We start from the raw sequence: 17,946 nt of genomic DNA, 5'->3' as shown, positions 1-17,946 counted from the left end.
GTTCCAAACCCCAATTTAGTTCAATGATTTACCAAATACCTATTAAGTAAAAAACACTGTATTCATTGTTTAATGCTACGAAAGATGAACAAAATATCCTTCCTGCTTCCAAAAGCTTACAACATAATTGGGAGCAAAAGAGAAATAAATATACCTAAGACAATAGCAAAAGGCTGAATGCGAGAGGTGTATGAAAGCATTAAACTCTTAAGACAAGGAAAATTGTGGGACAGTTTCGAGACACATCACAGAGTTTAGTTCAGTAGAGAGTACATGAAGGGAACAGTAGGAAATAAAACCAAAAACGTTTGCAGGAACTGTTTTGAAGAACATTTAATGCCAGACTAAAAAATTCCCATGTGTATGTGCAACCTTCATAAATGATGAAGGTGACATTGCAGATCATTAGAGAAAGAAGAAGCTCCTCACTATATACTTCTGGAACAATTGCCTATCCACATGAAAGAATGAAATGAGGCCACGTGGTGGCTCACACCTGTAATCCCAGCATTTTGGGAGGCCGAGGCGGGTGGATCACAAGGTCAGGAAATCGAAATCATCCTAGCTAACATGGTGGAACCCCACCTCTACTAAAAAAATACAAAAAATTAGCCAGTCGTGGTGGCACACGCCTGTAGTCTCAGCTACTCGGGAGGCTGAGGCAGGAGAATTGCTTGAACCCAGGAGGTGGAGGTTGCAGTGAACTGAGATAGCGCCACTGCACTCCAGCCTGGGCAGCAGAGCAAGACTCTGTCTCAAAAAAAAGGAAATAAAATCCCTACTACAAACTCTACAGAGGGAAAAAAAAATCTACTCCAGGTGGATTAAAGGAATAAATATGAAAGGCCAAAATATAAGACTTTAGAAGAAAGTATGGAAGACTGTTATCAATGAAATTTAAGAAGAATTTCCTAAGCATGACCCAAAAGAGCTAAACATAAGATAATTAAAAACACTGATTACATTGAAATTAAAAATTGTAGCTCCTGAGAACATACCATAAATAACTCCACTTCAGCAGAAGATACCTAAAACAAGTGGGGAAGAAAGGAAGCATCAAACTGGGAGAAGAAGTTCCAATCACATATAACACATTAAGGAGATACACACACACACACACACACACACACACACAGACTAGCTTGCTCACTCTCTCAAAACTCCTATAATTCAATGATGACCAACAAAAAATGAGAAAAAGTCATGAGTAGGTACTTTACAGAAGAAATAAAAATGGCAATAAAACATATGAAAAGATTTTTAACTTTATTAGTAATTGAGGAGATGGAAATCAACTCCCTACAGAGATAATCATATTATATCCAGTAAATGAGTGGAAATCACTAGGCCTGGAAATATCAAATGCTGACAAATATAAAATGATGGGAACTCATATCTTGCTGAAAAATAATTGGCAGTATCTGGAAAAGATAGCATGTTCATCTTCAAGGTCCAAGTAATCTACTCTCACATACATAAAAAACACTTGAAAGTGTATACCATTAGACACGTACACAAATGTTCCTAGTAGCATTTTTCATACCAGAAAAAAATCTGATAATCACCCAAATTTTACTGACAACAAAATGAATAAGTAAATTATGGTATAGCCACACAACTGAATATTGTACTTCAGGGAAGTGAATCAACTAGGGATAGTAAATGCAGTAATACAGATGAAACATAATATTGGGTAAAAAAACAAAGTGCTGAAGGATATGTAGATCACAATAAAATTTAAATATATCTCAAAGAGAAGCAAAAGTAACCTATGTTTAGGAGTACACACATATTTGTTTAAATTATTTTTTAAAACAGCAGAATAAGCACAAAATTTAAGAGTGATTACTTTTAAGAAGAACCGGAAAAATGGGTTAAAGGAGAAATACATAAAGGAGTGAAAGATGTTGATAACTTTACTTCTAAGTATAGTGGTAAGTTCATAGATATACATTTTCATCTGATACTTTTTAAAAACTATATTTATTCATATGCAACAATTAAATAAATCACAAAATGTTTTACTTGAACCAGGTTTTTTACAAGGGGCTTTTCATAAATAAAGAACCATTGGCGCCTGTAACCCCAGCTACTCAGGAGGCTGAGGCAGGAGAATGGCGTGAACCCCGGGGGGCGGAGCCTGCAGTGAGCCGAGATGGCGCCACTGCACTCCAGCCTGGGCGACAGCGAGACTCCGTCTCAAAAAAAAAAGAACCATTGGTAGTTAGGAACAGGGTAGTAATATTAGGAAAGCTTGCTTTAGAAGTAATGCCTATGCTATATTTCCTACAATGGCAAAGGTGTGTGGGCCAGGGGTTCCTGCCCACCTCCTTTGGTTAACAGTAGATAGTGACTAGGACCTCACCCTACACCGTATGAGGAACTACCAGGCCTACATCCTTCAGACACTAAGATAAGTACAAAAATATTAGTCCTTTCATAAATATGGCCTCTTATCATTTACATCCTGAGATGTAATATCTAAGACACATTAGATGAAGGTTAAAGGAAAACAAGGAATCTCCATTTATGGGCCCCTATGTTCTTGTCCACAAGAGAAACATGGCACAATCTCTAACCTCATGTTCTTAAAACGCTCCTTCCATACTGTATAATCTTTCCATAGAATCATATTCCTTTTATTAATACCTCAATTCTTTTACCCTAGCAAGAAAAGTCTAGCTCCCAAAAGGTGAAACGTTGTGTGCCAACATTCAATTTCACTCATGCAAAGGGTTTAGGATGTGATACGGTTTGTCTGTGTCCCCACTCAAATCTCACCTTGAATTGTAGTTCCCATAATCCCCACGTGTTGTGGGAGGGATCCAGTGGGAGATAATTGAATCATGGGGGTGGTTCTCATGAAAGTTCTCATGAGATCTGATGGTTTTACAAAGGGCTTTCCCCCTTTTGCTCAGCACTTCTTGCTGCCACCATGTGAATTAGGACATGTTTTCTTCCCCTTCTGCCATAATTGTAAGTTTCCTGGGGCCTACCCAGCCATGTTGAACTGTGAGTCAATTAAACATCTTTCCTTTATAAATTCCCCAGTCTCAGGTATGTTCTTATAGCAACATGAAAACAGATGAGTATAGGATGCAAGGTGGAAAGATAAGGCCTAATAGGGAGGAAGAGGTGAACCATTGGCGGTCATCTTCATATCTTACGCATTTGTCATGATAGGAATCTTCAAATATCTTCTTGAATTCTCAAGAAAGGACAGTTTCTACGTTTATACACAATCAATGCACGCATTAAATCCAGGGCTCTCATTATCCTAAGGAAATTAATTCAGAAACAGAAAACCAAATACTGCATGTTCTCATTTATAAATGGGATCTACACACTGGGTGCACATGGACATAAAGATGGCGGCAACAGACACTGGGGACTACTAGAGTGCGGGAAGGAGGGATGAAAAACCAACTACTGGGGCCAGGAGCGGTGGCTCATGCCTGTAATCCCTGCACTTTGGGAGGCTGAGGCGGGTGGATTGCCTGAGGTCAGGAGTTCAAGACCAGTCTGGCCAACATGGTGAAACCCCGTCTCTACTAAAAATAGAAAAAAATTAGCCGGATGTGGTGGCGTGCACCTGTAATCCCAGCTACTTGGGAGGCTGAGGCAGGAGATTTGCTTGAACCAGGGAGGCAGAGGTTGCAGGGAGCCGAGACCGTGCCACTGCACTCCAGCCTAGGCAACAGAGAGAGACTCCATCTCAAAAAAGAAAAACAAACTATTGGGTACTATGCTCACTATCTGGGTGACAGGATCAGTCATTCTCAGACCTCAGCATCACGCAGTATACTCAGGTAACAAGCCTGCGCATGTACTCCCTGAACCTAAAATATAAGTTGAAATTATTTGGAAATAAATAAATAAATCCATGGCTCTCAGTCTTAAGTTCCCAAATTGGGAACGACCTGAGGAACTTAAAACAAACAAACAAACAAACAAGCAAACAACAACAAACAAAACCCTGGGTTCTTCCCACTGAGATTCTGACTTAAGTGCTCTGAGATCAAGGCCTTGGCATCAGCTGACTGAGAACTTCAGAATTAAACTCTTTCTCTTCAGAATTTCAATTACACACATGGATGTTTCTATAAACAAGGGTTACATTAAACATTTGGTGCTCATCTTTTAATCTAACGTGTTCCAATAAAACCGTTTAAACTTTTAAATAACTTAAAAAAAAAAAGTAAATGCCCACACACATTCAAAGCACCTATGATGTTCTCACCTAACCGTAGGTGACAATACTACAGATGTTTGCCTTTCTGCAATTTTGAAAAAAAAAAAAATGGCTTTCAGTGAAGACAAGGGATTTGTAGATTCAAAGCCTGACCACTATTTCCAGCAGCAAGACACTTCACTGATAAATTGCTAAAAATAGCCAAACCTTGAATATTTTGACACCTAATCTCCAAGAATCAGGAGTTTTCAACACCCTGTGTGTCTAACACTTCTCCAGCAAGGTGGCTTCAACATGAATAATCATAATAGAGGCACAAGAGTTTCATAAGCTCTATACAGGGATTGCTTTTTGCACGTTATTATGGTCACAAGAGATGCAGAATTCACTTTAAAAGAAACTCGGAACTGCATGAGAAGAAGCAACCAAAGTTTTTATTTATTTATTTTATTATTATTATTATTATTATTTTGAGACAGAGTTTCACTCCGTTGCCCAGGCTGGAGTGCAGTGGTGCAATCTCGGTTCACTGCAACCTCCACCTCCCGGGTTCAAGCGATTCTCCTGCCTCAGCCTCCCGAGTAGCTGGGATTACAGGCACCTGTCACCACACCTGGCTAATTTTTGTATTTTCAGTAGAGACGGGGTTTCGCCATGTTGGCCACTCTGGTCTCAAATTCTTGACCTCAGGTGATCCATCTGCCTTGGCCTCCCAAAGTGCTGGGATTACAGGCATGAGCCACCACGCGTGGCCACCAAAGCTTTTAAAAGTATATCCAGTCACTCTTTTTGGATGTAGATTTATGGCTTTTTGAGGATATCATGGACATATTACTGCCAACATGGAAAGCTTTCTTCAAAATATATATATTTTTTATATATATATATTTATGTATATATGTATAATTTTTTTGTATTTATATATATATATAGAGAGAGAGAGAGAAGTTATTTAGGACCTCCTAGTAGATTCATACTGAACAAATTTATTATTAAGGATCCAGATGTTAAGTAACTGGAACAAAAGCTTAAGATTAAGACTTAAGACACCCTAACTTTCACCCAAACACAAATCTATAATGCACACCTTTTTTACAATATTATTTCTGCTACACCAAACTGCATCCCTCATATCATGACCTCAGCATTCTGTGAGCCAAAGGAAAAAAAAAATCTCTGTAATTTCAAAGGTATTTTAGAAAAATATAAACATTTTAAATAAAAGGAAAACATCCTTTAACAGAAGGGTAAAATGATCAATAGTCTTTAGTCTTCAGTCTTCTGGTATCATTCTTTTGAATTCCTTTGTGCCTCTATTGATTACTTTTGTTATTATAAGCCTGAAAGGGAAGAGGCAAGGACAACACTGAGAAAATGAAGACCTGGATTCATGGGCAGGGACGGACTGAAATGACCTCTAAAAGCCAAGCAAGCAACTTCACTCCTTGACACCTTGTTTTCTCATGTACAAATTTGGACTTTGGCCTGGAAATTTTAGGGCCCTTTTTAGCAATGTAATTTTATGATTGTTTTTCTTTGCAAATGTGAAACAGAGAGCAACAGAAACTCAGTGATCAAATCAGTGTTCAATAAAGGGCCATGACATAACACTATTCTACAAATCTAGAAAAAGTGTTGTATGCCCACGGCTCAAGCAAAGATAATTACTGAAAATGAGGACCAACTGGCTCCCTGATTCTTTAAATCTCTTAACAAAATGTGACCAAGTCATTGATTTGAGACAAACTGGAGGGCCAAGTGCCATATCTTGTGAGTTTTGCTGGAGTCATGGTGCTTCGTGAAAACAATTTGATAAGACTTCAGATCTGCAAGTTTAACATGAAATTTCATATATCTGGTATCTACTAAAAAAAAGAAAGAAGCCAATCTAGCAAGAGGGGTCCCATACACCCAACTGAGCAATGGTGAGCTATGGCAGAGGGTGCCTAACTCCTCCAGGTCTTCTCCTGCCAACCCACTTCTGCATTAGTTACACATGTATGCATTAACCTACAGCCACTGATTTAAGAGAAATCAAAACAAAAAAATAGATTTCTCTTATGGTTGGTATATTCTTGAAAATGCTTAAGTCAAGGATTACCAACGTCATTATGAAGTCCCATTAACTTGTCCTGCAATTTCTATTTCCAGAGTATTATCCCTTTACTGAAGGTTTGATGCATATTTAAAATGCCAAGAAAAGCTTCCTGAAATGATAAAAAATAATGTGAATAAACGGTACAGAAAACAAAGGGTGGCATCACGGAAGGTCAGAGCAGGAAGGAGCCTTAATGACAATTTAGTCACTGCTTCTCCTACAAATAAAAAGAACTAGAGAAAAAAGTGATGTTTCAAGTACACATAATTGTGAACTTTCCAGCCCCCCACATTGCTTAAATGGAAAGGAAGTTTTGACTTGAAGAGGAGAAAGGAAACAAGAAAAGACCGAGCGTAGGGGGTTAGATGGGAGACACCACGGAGAGTGAAGTGATGGTTAGCAGAATTAAGCAGCTGACTTTTGAGTCAAAATTGTGATTACATCCCAAGTTTAAGTGTTACTAATGCCATTTAAATTAATGGCATATAACTTTAATGATATAAGTTTGCTATGATGATGATATATGACATTCTACTAATATATAATACACACAGATATCCATGAATTACAGTCCTTATCACCTTGACAATTATTAATAATTGACTCTACAGTGGTCTTCTCCGCTGCAGAATGTGGTAGGTTAGAGCTGTCTTTTCACATTGATATCCTGGAGACTGATGTGCATTGCAAGTTAGCTGCTAAACTTTAGAAAACAACAGACGGATATTTTTATTTTTTGCTCTAAGGTGAAAAATAAAATTAATAACAAACCTGTTATTTCTTTACAGCAAACCCCCAAATCCTTACATCCCTCCCACACACCTCACACTGACAAAACCTGTGAATATCCTGATTGCTGTTTTTAAGAGAAACAACTTTGGAAACCTCCTGATACAAGCTGCTAGTAATCACTGCAGCTTCTGGTCCCAAGACTGAGGGAGAAACAAGAGTTGTCTATTCAGAAGAAGGATAGATTCTTTCTTTTCCCAGTTCGTTTCAAAAGGCTTACAACACAGTTATAGTACTCTGGCAAAGAACTGTATTTTGTGCTCTGTATTTTTTTTTCCATCTTTCTTAAAAAAACGGGCTAGGCACTTCTTAATGACATATTGATGGAAATTGTTATTATAAGTGCAATTGTATTGTGCCACTAAACTACTTTCGAACACAAATCAGAAGAATTTAGCTTTACAACTGGACACAGAAAGTAAAAATAAAGCACATACACTCAAAAGTAATAATAAAGACAAGGTATTTAGAACAGTACGCAGATTGAGGAGCTAGTGTACTTCGAAAAAATTGGTGTCTCTAATGGTATATTTATTTAATTAATTAATTTTTTTGGAGGGACAGGGTCTTGCTCTGTCTCCAGGAATGGAATGCAGTGATTATGGCTCACTGTCACCTCAAATTCCTGGGCTCATGCAGTCCTCTGACCTCAGCCTCCCGAGTGGCTGGGACTACAGGCACAAACAACCACGTCCAGCTAACTTTTAAAAAAAAAAATTTGTAGAGAAGAGAGTCTGGCTATGTTGTCCAGGCTAGTCTCAAACTCCAGGCCTCAAGCCATCCTCCCACCTCAGCCTCCCACAGTGCTGGGATTATAGGCATGAGCCAATGTGACCAGCCTGTAATAACATCTTTAAAAACAAAACCTGAGAAAAACTACTGTAATTTGTAATTTTACTTACTTTAATAAACTACTTTAAATCCCCTGATTTTTCAAAAGTTCCTCAGAATATTCTACACATCAGTTACTCCATACTACAGCATGTTATTTTCAATAAATTCATAAAGTTACTGTCCTCCAATCATTCCTGACACATTTGTGACAGCCCTTTGTCCCAGACAGGGCCATTTCTGTTTATAACCATGAGAAACATACCACTCTACAGACCAAGAAGGCACAATAGGTAGTGAAATGAATTTTTATCCATTTATTTCTCTCTCTGTCTCCGATGCTCATACATCCACATCTCTGTCAAATGGTATATGAGTGAAGTGCTGTATCATCCCACCTCAGTATAATCAATCCATGTGCTAATAAAATAGAATTACATGGTAACATCATCGAAAAGGCCCTGAAACCATGAAGGCTTCGCTTCTAGTCCTAGCACTGTTTATCACTACCTATCTGGGTTTGTTTGGCTTTGGTCAAAAAATCTCTAAAGTCATCCTTAATTTCATCATCTGTTCAATATCAGGGTTGGTGCAAAGATACAAAGCAATCAAAATTAAGTGAGTCCCCTAAAAATGTTAAGTTGCATGCACATGAATTAAACAGCCACGCATAATAGGACCACATGATAGATGTCACTTAATCATCTTTCTAGAAGAGTCTATCTAGGAATGTAGGCCTTAGTATCTGTCTAAAACAAATGTAAAACCCTCTTACAATTATTTTATTCTTCCTCTGGCGAATAAAGTTTCCTGAGGGTTTTATCACAGTATTGAGTAGATTTTTGAAATTTTATTCTAAATATTTATGCCTTAATAAAGTTTGAGTAACACACATTATTCAACATGTGCTATGGGACAAGCCCTATCAGGTACTGGGTAAGTAAAAGTGAATGAGAAAGAACTTGCATCAAAGGCAGAGTGGCCTGACACGACCTCCACACCATGTTGGGACAAGGATCCAACCACTTGGGAAACATTACTACCCCATATGGACTCACTGCTCTGTTTTTTTGTTAAAACAACTGTTCTCATTCTATCTCTTGCTTAACTATAGCCTCATCCCCTCATTATCCTGAACTCCGGATCATTCTTAAGCGTATGTAGCTCCTGCCAAGAGAATAAAGTGAAAGAGTGCTAAAGAAAGTTAGAAAAGCCTCTTATTTAACAAAAATCTGACTTTGGGCAAACTGGTAAAATTCTGGGTGAGTCAATTTCCTCTTTATGACAAGAAATAAATTAGATGCAGATATAAGACCCCAATTAGCTCAAAAGGAAATCCAAGACTTTTAAAATATTGTGAAACTGGAGCAGCATCTTTCTTTATAAATGCTTTACACTGCATCAGGACGGCGCCCTCAGAATGCCTATTTGTTTTATAAGTGGCTGTTTGTCTGAGTTAAAATTGACATTTGTGTTTTCTTATTCTTCAATTGGTATTTTAAAAATATTCTTACATGGAATTCCACTTCTTACTGGCTTGCAAAAGAGAAAACAATATTGAAAATAGAAAACAAGAATTACTATCATCTATGGCCCATAGATGTTGTCATCTGGGAGTTTGTCAGAAATGCAGAACCTCAGGCCCCTCCCCACGTTTATTAAATCAGAATGTGCATTTTAACAAGATCTGCAGTAATTCACATGCACATTAACATCTGAAAAGCACTGATATGTGAGTTTCAAATATTACCAGCTTAGCTTCCATAACCCATGATCATTTGACTTCCCTTTCTCTCCCGGTAGGTTTATTACATTAAATTCAAATAAAGATGTTAACTACTAAATAAGTACTGTTGCTAACAGAAGACACCAATGACTTCTAAGCAACCCTAAACTACCACATATTTATTTAGAGGCAAATCTTCTCCACTATTGAGTAAATACGTTATCTTTAATAATAAGTTGCGGGCCGGGCACGGTGGCTTACGCCTGTAATCCTAGCACTTTGGGAGGCTGAGGCAGACAGATCACAAGGTCAGGAGTTTGAGACCAGCCTGACCAACATGGTGAAACCCTGTCTCTACTAAAAATACAAATATTAGCCAGGTGTAATGGTACATGCCTGTAATCCCAGCTACTCAGGAGGCTGAGGCAGTAGAACTGCTTGAACCTAGGAGGCAGAGGTTGCAGTGAGCCAAGATCCTGCCACTGCACTCCAGCCTGGCAACAGAGCGAGATTCCATCTCAAAAATAAATAAATAAATAAATAGAATAATAAGTTGCCAACGTCCGTGAATTGTATCACACAAAGCATAGTCATCCCAGTGGTGGTGAGTCCCTTGAAGTACTTCAGACAGTTTCTTCATTGTGGCTTCTTGCTTCGTCTCCTTCCTATCCCTGCCTACCAGTTACTTACCTTCCCAAATGTCTGCGATGTCATTTCCCCTCTGACTTACCCGACTGGGAAACCATGGCATTCAATTTATGTAACGACAAAACATCTGTAAAGTTTCTTATTCAAATACCACATGGTTACAGTGATATTTTCCCACCTGTGGAAAAATACCCTTACAATGTGGGCTGGAGTGGTGGGGGTACCTGTACCAATCTTTCTGTGAATGAGGGTTCTTTTGCACCTTATGAACCCAGTAATTTGGGGGCAGAAAGTCAATATTTGCATTAAATAAAGCCAACATTGACCTCTCTTGGAAGACAACTTTCAGTTCTTTCAGTGTCCTCATTCATAAAATAAACTATCAAAAGAAAAGAAGTTGATAAATGGGTACCAATATACCACTTAATAGAATAAGACCCAGTGTCTGATAGATCAGTAGGGTGACTATAGTTTATAATAATCTATTGCATATTCCAAAATAGCTGGAAGAGAATAATGCAAATGTTTCTAGCATAAAGAAAAGATAAATATCAAAAGGTGATAGATAACCCAAGTACACTGATTTGATCTTTACAAATTATATTAATGTATTAAATTATCACTTGTACCCCAAAACTAGTACATGTACGATGCATCAATTTTAAAAAGTGTTAAAATTTAAAAATAAAAAATAAAAGCTATTCTGAAGTTTGAAAAAAAAAATGAGACTGGTCATATAAGAAGAATACTGACCTCATTTTATCCTTGTCCTGATAGAAACAATATTCAGAAATATTTTATGCTCTATAGTGGCCTGATGTCATCTGAGAAATGTTACTACTTGGTTATTGTTTCTACTTTAGCCCCATAAACACAACCCCCATATTTCTATCACTGAATTCAGTGAAGTGGTGCAGGGGAAGTGGTGGTAGGGTGAGCACAAAATACTTAATACACAGCAAAAACATACTCACTTTCAAGAGAAAATTCCAAAAGCACAGGAATTAGCAGTGGATTTCAGATAACACAATCCAAAATGAATACATTAACATCCACCTAATTCTGAAAATTATCTACGCACAGCGTGTGTATGCACACAATAAGGCCATACGATGCAATGTGGCATAAACAATTAAAAGTTCTTTTCAAAGTGGAAATGCAAAATAGAACGAATATCTATTTTCTATAAATGAATCTAGCCATCTGCCTCACAAGAGCAGCAGCAGGAGTACCCAAAACAGCAGAAACAGCAGCCTCTGGTGTTAACAATCTATTCTCAAATCTCATGCTCCACATTTCCCTGGCAAACAAGGCTAAAAATACAAGACATGCAACAAATAGTCTCATGGGATCTGCCGTTCCATGGATGGCGTATTCAATCAGAGTCATATTTTCTGTCGAAATTCAAAATTGAAAACAAAAGCAAGCTATCATATTGGAAACTGGCACTCAGAATTTTAAGTGTGAATCCAATCCCAAAGTATAGTAAGCTGAATGGGGAGAGGGTGGTTATTTTCATACAACACAAATCTTTTAGATCTATCTGAACATATTTATAGACTTATTTAAGGTATTCTAAATTCCTCTATGCCTCTTGATAGTAATAAAGATATCATTTGAGTACTTTTGTCATCAAAATACAAGGGTCATTTTCTTTTCTGCATAGTTTAGAAAATTGTCTTTGTTGTGGGCCCTGGAGTCAGATGGAGTAGGTACAAATCTAGGCCCTACTATGTCCTAACTCCATGGCCTTGGGCAAGCTTTCAATCCTATGTCCCTCTTTTCCTATCTTACAAATGGGGGTAATCACAGTACTCACCTCAAAGAGTTATCTTCAGGATTACATCAGTTAATGTTTGTAGAGCATTTAGAATTATGACTCTCACACATGAAGTAAGTACTATTATTAGGAGTATTATTTCATACTCAACTAAGTATGAAAGCATTACTAATAAGTATTACTATTATTTCATGTAAGTATTATTTCATATTCAAACAAAGTTGCAGAAATGTGTTATTTTAAGGAACAGGTACAATACAAAAAGAGTGCAAACAACATGATAATGGTCTTATGCCAGCAGTAGCCATTTAGAAAGTAAAGGGGTGAGGCCAGATGTGGTGGTTCATACCTGTAATCCTAGCACTTTGGGAGGCCAAGGCAGGAGGATCACCTGAGCCCAGGAGTTCAAGACCAACCTGGGCAAAATAGTACAGCTAATCTCTACAAACAAACAAACACACACAAAAAATTACTGAGCCGAGTGTGATGATGCATGCCTACAGTCCCAGCTACTCAGGAGGCTGGGGTGGGAGGATCACTTGAGCCTAGGAGTTCGCCACTGCAGTGAGCTATGATGGTACCACTGCACTCCAGCCTGGATGACAGAGTGAGAACCTGTCTCAAAAAAGAAAAGAAAAGAGAAAAGAAAAGAGAGAAAGGAAAAAGGAAAGGAAAGGAAAAAAGAAAAGGGAAAGAAAGAAAGAAGGAGGGAGTAAATAAGTGTCTCTACATAGAATATGTGACTAAGAATGAACTAGAAATAGGGAAAGTTTCCATTGATCTATTCTGTTGAGCAGTTAGTTCATGAAGGTATCAGAAGGAGGAGGAAGGAAGAGAAGACAATGATGTTGCTGGCCAAGTAACAGCCTGGATGAAGGGACAATCAGCATTAATGGCAAAGGTGTAATCAAGAAGGAGGGCACATCTGGGCTCACTGTGAACACATGTGCCTTCCCATTATGAGGGCATCACACACCACCACCACCCGCTTCCTTAAGAGGATGCTATGGAATAAATCACTTGTCTTTGGGATTAAATTTTAATACATGTCTGAGTCTCTAGCCTAGATATTACAAAAAAAAAAAGCAGAAGGGAAGGATATCAAACATGCACTATCTCCCAATAAACCAATTCCCTGATAAACACTGGCAGTGTTTTAAGTTGGGTACTACATTTGGTAGGAAGAGGACAATAGAAACAAATTTACGAAGCATTGAGACAATAAACAGAAAAGTGATTTCCTAACCAATAAGACAGCACAGTGTAGAGCTACCTGACGGATTCAGTCATCCAGTCCTGAGAGAGCTCAGAAAGGATCCACAGCTCCAAATGTTTCCCTCCCCTATGAGGTACTACTTAAAGAACCACAGACCCACTGATAGGTCATCTGGAGAGCAAAAAAAATATGCAAAGGGTGACAAGTGCTATCATTATAGGGCCAGGTCAGAACAATTAATCTCTTCTTAAAAACTGAGATGCTTAAAAGATCTCTTAAGAAGGTGCCACTGGGCTGCTCAAAATAAGAGCACAACCCAAGAATCAGGAAAAAATAAGTCTGGCAGGAAATAGGGGAAAAAGACTCTTTCTCATAGTCCTAGGAAGAGAAAGATTTGTGAGGAAAAGGAACAGAAGAAGAAAAGTGGGAAGGAAGAGGGTGGCCTCACAACATTCATGAAGGAAGAAATGACTATAGATTTTAAACTGTATGAGCTAGACAGATAAATGGATTTAAGTATGTGTAAATCACAAGACTATTATTATGCCTATGTAATAAGTGTGTACTTCTCTTGCCATTAATGCATTATTCAAGTTATTGCAATCAACATTTCATTGTCCAGGAAATGTTTTAAAGCAAGAAATTGTATGAAAGCTCAGCGTGTCTAAGATTATCTTCCTCTCTGCCTTTAATGACTACAGTATCTTATGTACAGTATGTAAGGCAAAAATAACAAGCAGATGAACAGCAGTCCCCCTTTTTTTCTTGAAGAACAAAAACAAATCAGTATGACAACATGATGTGGATTCAGTTAGCACTTGGCAGGTCATGAATAACTTTTAAACAACCTCCTTTTAAATTGGAAAGTGTAAAAACATACAGTGATCATAGCACCAGAGTGCCTTCCTTACAATATGCCGACAGGCAGAGATGTTCATCTGAAGAGCTAAGTCTTGCTTACAAAGGAGGGAAACAGAACATTGCTTCTTGGGCCACTACTGGGCTCTACAACATTTCCTTGTCCCAAGGGTCTTCCTCTTAGAGTATATTCAAAACCAATTTGAAATCTCCCTCTGATTTGCAGAGGTTTCTACATAAGTATGGAGGGAAAGAAAAGAAAAAAAAAGTCGGTGCAATCATTTTGGAAACAGATAAATGATAAACACGGTAAAGAAAACGCTACTGAATTGTTAAATATTCTCGTAACATCAAGGCAAATGGCATAATTCTATACCCCGTTGGTTAGAGCAAGTAAAGTATCTTGTTTCAAATCAACAAGAAAAGTCCTAAAGAACAAAAACTATTAATTGCATAGGTAAGAACAACCTAGGGCTAATCCTAGAGAGTATGGTGAGACTAGTGGTCAGGCAAGCATGCCACACCAGTGCATCTTATCTTGGTTTTAATGAATGGACACCTTTCTGGGATGGGAGAACTTCATAAGCACTGAAACACACCCTCTATTCTGAAAACTCCAATTATGCCCAACTGTGCACAGCCAGGTGCATGTGGCTTCAGCGGTTTCACAGCCTGACTAGTGCTCATTTCTTGAGGACTCTCTGACAGTTGCTAAGGGGAATGGGCTTCATGCCCCAGAATGTAAAATATGACATGGGAAATATCAGTCAGATTTACTGCTCCACTCCATGTGTCTTGCATATTACTATGATCTGTGCAAGACATTTGTTGTAAATAAGCCTGCAGAGTGTACAGCATGTTTTCCAGGAGACCTTTAAAGAACAGCTTGCAGACAAGAGGTGCTAGCCTTAGTTTCGCAGCCAGCAAAACTCCATCCAAGAGGCTGCTGGCATGTCCCCACCTCTTGTTTCGAGCTGGCTTCAAGACAACGTCACCAACCCAATTCCAAGGGTGAGAACCTGGAGTTAGTGACTGTGAGGTATTCCACACGAATAGTAAGTGGAAACTCAGACATTTAGATCAACATTTGGAAAAGACCCACTTTTCCCATAAGAGTGTATTAAAAACAACTGAGAGCTGACTTTGCAATGAGGCATTTGCCGTACATAGTAAATTAAATGGCTGAAGCTTGTGCTTCTTCCAGCACGAGAAAGAACTGTGGTTCATCATAACCCAGGGTGTACAATCACCGAGGCTCATTTTTAAACCTCCCCTGATTCTTAAAAAGCCCGCTCCATTAAAAAACAAAAAACAAAAACAAAAAAAACAAAAACAAAACTTTTCAGGAAATGAAATGCAAATGGGCACAGAATAGGATCATACAATGGAAAGCCTCTATCAACCTCTTAAAAAAAATCTTTCTAGGCAGCCGGACTGCTTTTAACACACCATAAGCTTTTATAAAAATGAGATAGCATTGGTTCTTTTGTGATCGTCCTCAACCCTTTCCACCCTTTCACTCTCCAGGCTGGTCGGAGCATGTTCAGGAGACCGAACAGAGCAGAAGGTGAAGTGGTCAGCTCAGCTCCACATCTCCCCAGGCAAGTGTAAGGCAAATCATTTAACGGTATCACATATTCTAAGCCTAATGGATGGAACACAGAGAAGGAAAAAGGGAAAGAAGGGCGGGAAGGCAAAGCTTCCGATTTTTTTTCAAAGGTAAAGCTCCGATACTTCAGCTGTGTCTGAAACTGCCTCTGATCATCTTCAAAACAAGTCCTTGGGATTTATCTTTAACTTGATGCTGCCTGTCCTCGCTCAAGGTGGAGCTGAAACCAGTTGCGAAATTTCCCTCTGCTGGAGTCCAGAGGATCCAAGAAAATGGGGTCTAGGCTTCTAAGTCTGAAAGAAGCAGAGGTTTCCCTGCGGCTCGGTGGGGCCCGCGCTTCCAAGCTAGAGCAAGCGCCCGGAAGGGAGAGGAGGCTCCTGGTGAGCAGCCTCGGGCCAAGTGCTCATCCCGGCTGGGCACTGCAGGCGCGGTTAAACTGGGATGGTGCACGCCGCTCTCCCGAGCTCCCGCACACACGCGGCCTCTGCCAAGCCAAGCCCAGGGCTGGCTGGGACCTCGGGCTAAGGACGCCCGAGGGGTGCCAAGCTAGGCGCAGAGCGAAGGGACTTCAGCATAGGTGTTCCTCCCCTAAAGGAAGGGACACCCTCTCTGTTCAAGCCCACCCTACAGACACTCCCATCACCTGGCCCCTCTCCCCAGGAACTCTCCGACAACGCTATGGGCGCCAACTCATGACCAAGCTCGGCTTGACAGGAAGTGGAGAGGAGAGGGGAGAGCGAGATTGGAGTGAAGACCGGGCTACTCCAGTCTGCAGCAATTGGGGAGGGCTTCGAAAATAGAGCAGGCAAGGAGGGTCAAGGAAAACGGTAGGGGCCTGGGTCACAGCCACCTGTAGGATTGCGGCAGATCGCAAACTTGGGTTGGAAGGCTGTGGTCCCCTCGGAGTCCTCCACTCGGCTCCCACCCGGTTGGGCTTGGAGCGCCGAGGTGCAGGGCACAACTTGGGAAGCCAACGCCATCGGTGCGGGTTCCGCTCCTTCAGGCTGGCGCCCCTGCGCCCTCGCCCCCAGCTGCCCGCTCTGCCCAGCGCTTACCTCGGGCAGCCGCAGCCCCTGCCGCCCAGAAGCACAGCCCCAGCCACGGGAGCCAGCGGCGCGCCCCTCCGCCGCCGCCTCCGGTGGCCGCCGCTCTCCCCATGTTCCTCGCCGCGTTCCGGAGGACGGCTCTTCTTCACGCTCCGGGAGCCCGGGAAAGGGTCGGCGATGAGGGGCCCAAGTCGAATGGGTCTCGGGAGTCCTCAGAGAGTGACTCTGCTCCACGATCGCTTCCTAAATCAGCGGGGCAGGGAGCTCCGAGCCGCCGCTGAATGGGCACCCCGAGAAAGGGCGCGTCCCCATAGCTTCCCACGGCGCGGCGACCGCTGCCGCCAGCGCAGATGCCGGAGTCACCCGCAGTCCCTGCCGCGCAGTTCCCAGCCCTCGCGCCGCTGCCGGGCCCCGAACTACGGAGCGGAGGCGCGAGTCCGCATCGCTAATGAGACCCCCGCGGCCGCCCCTTCCCCTCCCCTCCGAGCGGCAGCCAATGAGCCGGTCTGGGGCGGGGCGGAGGGCGGGGCGGTGGAGCGGCCGCGCTGGGCTGGGGCCCGAGAGGCGCAGGTGAGCCAGAGGCCGCTCCACGTGCCCCCGGGGCGCTTCGGGCCCCGCCTGCAGCCCCAGCTCGCGGAGAGAGGAAGAGGGCTGGGAGTCGGGCGGCGGGGATGCGGCCACGCCGCTGGGAGCTGAGCGGAGCCGGCTGGCCTCTTGGAGCAAACGCCGCGCAGATATGTGGGCATCTCGGTTGCCTAACTCAGTCACCTGCTTCCAGGAGACCTCCGTTTTGTTCATCTACTTTGAGCCCTTCCAAAGTCCTGCTTCTCCTACTTCCACTTTTTCCCATTAGATCAGACATCACTCAGGAAAACATCCTGAGAAAAAGAAAGACTTAAAATAAATGCGTAGTGGGGAAAAATAATAATGGAGTTACTCCATTGCTGCAACTGTGCTAACTGCATTCATATAAATAAAGAAGTGGGGAATAACAATCATGGGTGCATTAAGGCTTGTATGATCGATTTTTATTTTTGCTTTCTTTTTTTTTTCGAATTCCCTGTTCTGTTGTCCTGAACACTCCGGAATCCCCAAACTTTTCAGAAGCCCCCTCATTTCGAATGACTCCTATTTTTGTCTGTTTTAATCTGTG

General features: G+C 41.1%; 1 protein-coding gene across 6 annotated transcripts in view; it reads right to left on the bottom strand.

The window, feature by feature from the left end:
• UNC5D (unc-5 netrin receptor D) overlaps nt 1–17,215 on the bottom strand; it is a 554,235-nt gene extending 537,020 nt beyond the window's left edge. For 4 of the 6 annotated variants that reach the window (XM_054499221.2, XM_063668621.1, XM_063668622.1 and 1 more), the window contains exon 1: nt 16,803–17,196. In XM_054499221.2, coding sequence (XP_054355196.1) covers nt 16,803–16,905 — 103 coding nt within the window. In that variant the 5' untranslated portion in view covers nt 16,906–17,196. Of the gene's footprint in view, nt 1–16,802 lie in introns of all 6 variants that reach the window. The other 2 variants (XM_054499220.2, XM_063668623.1) reach the window with 1 other exon arrangement.
• Between the last annotated feature and the right edge of the window lie 731 nt (nt 17,216–17,946).

Source organism: Pongo pygmaeus, chromosome 7 (genome assembly GCF_028885625.2).
Source record: "Pongo pygmaeus isolate AG05252 chromosome 7, NHGRI_mPonPyg2-v2.0_pri, whole genome shotgun sequence".
NCBI classification, from domain to species: Eukaryota; Metazoa; Chordata; class Mammalia; order Primates; family Hominidae; genus Pongo; species Pongo pygmaeus.
This window is presented reverse-complemented; position numbering and strand designations above follow the sequence as displayed.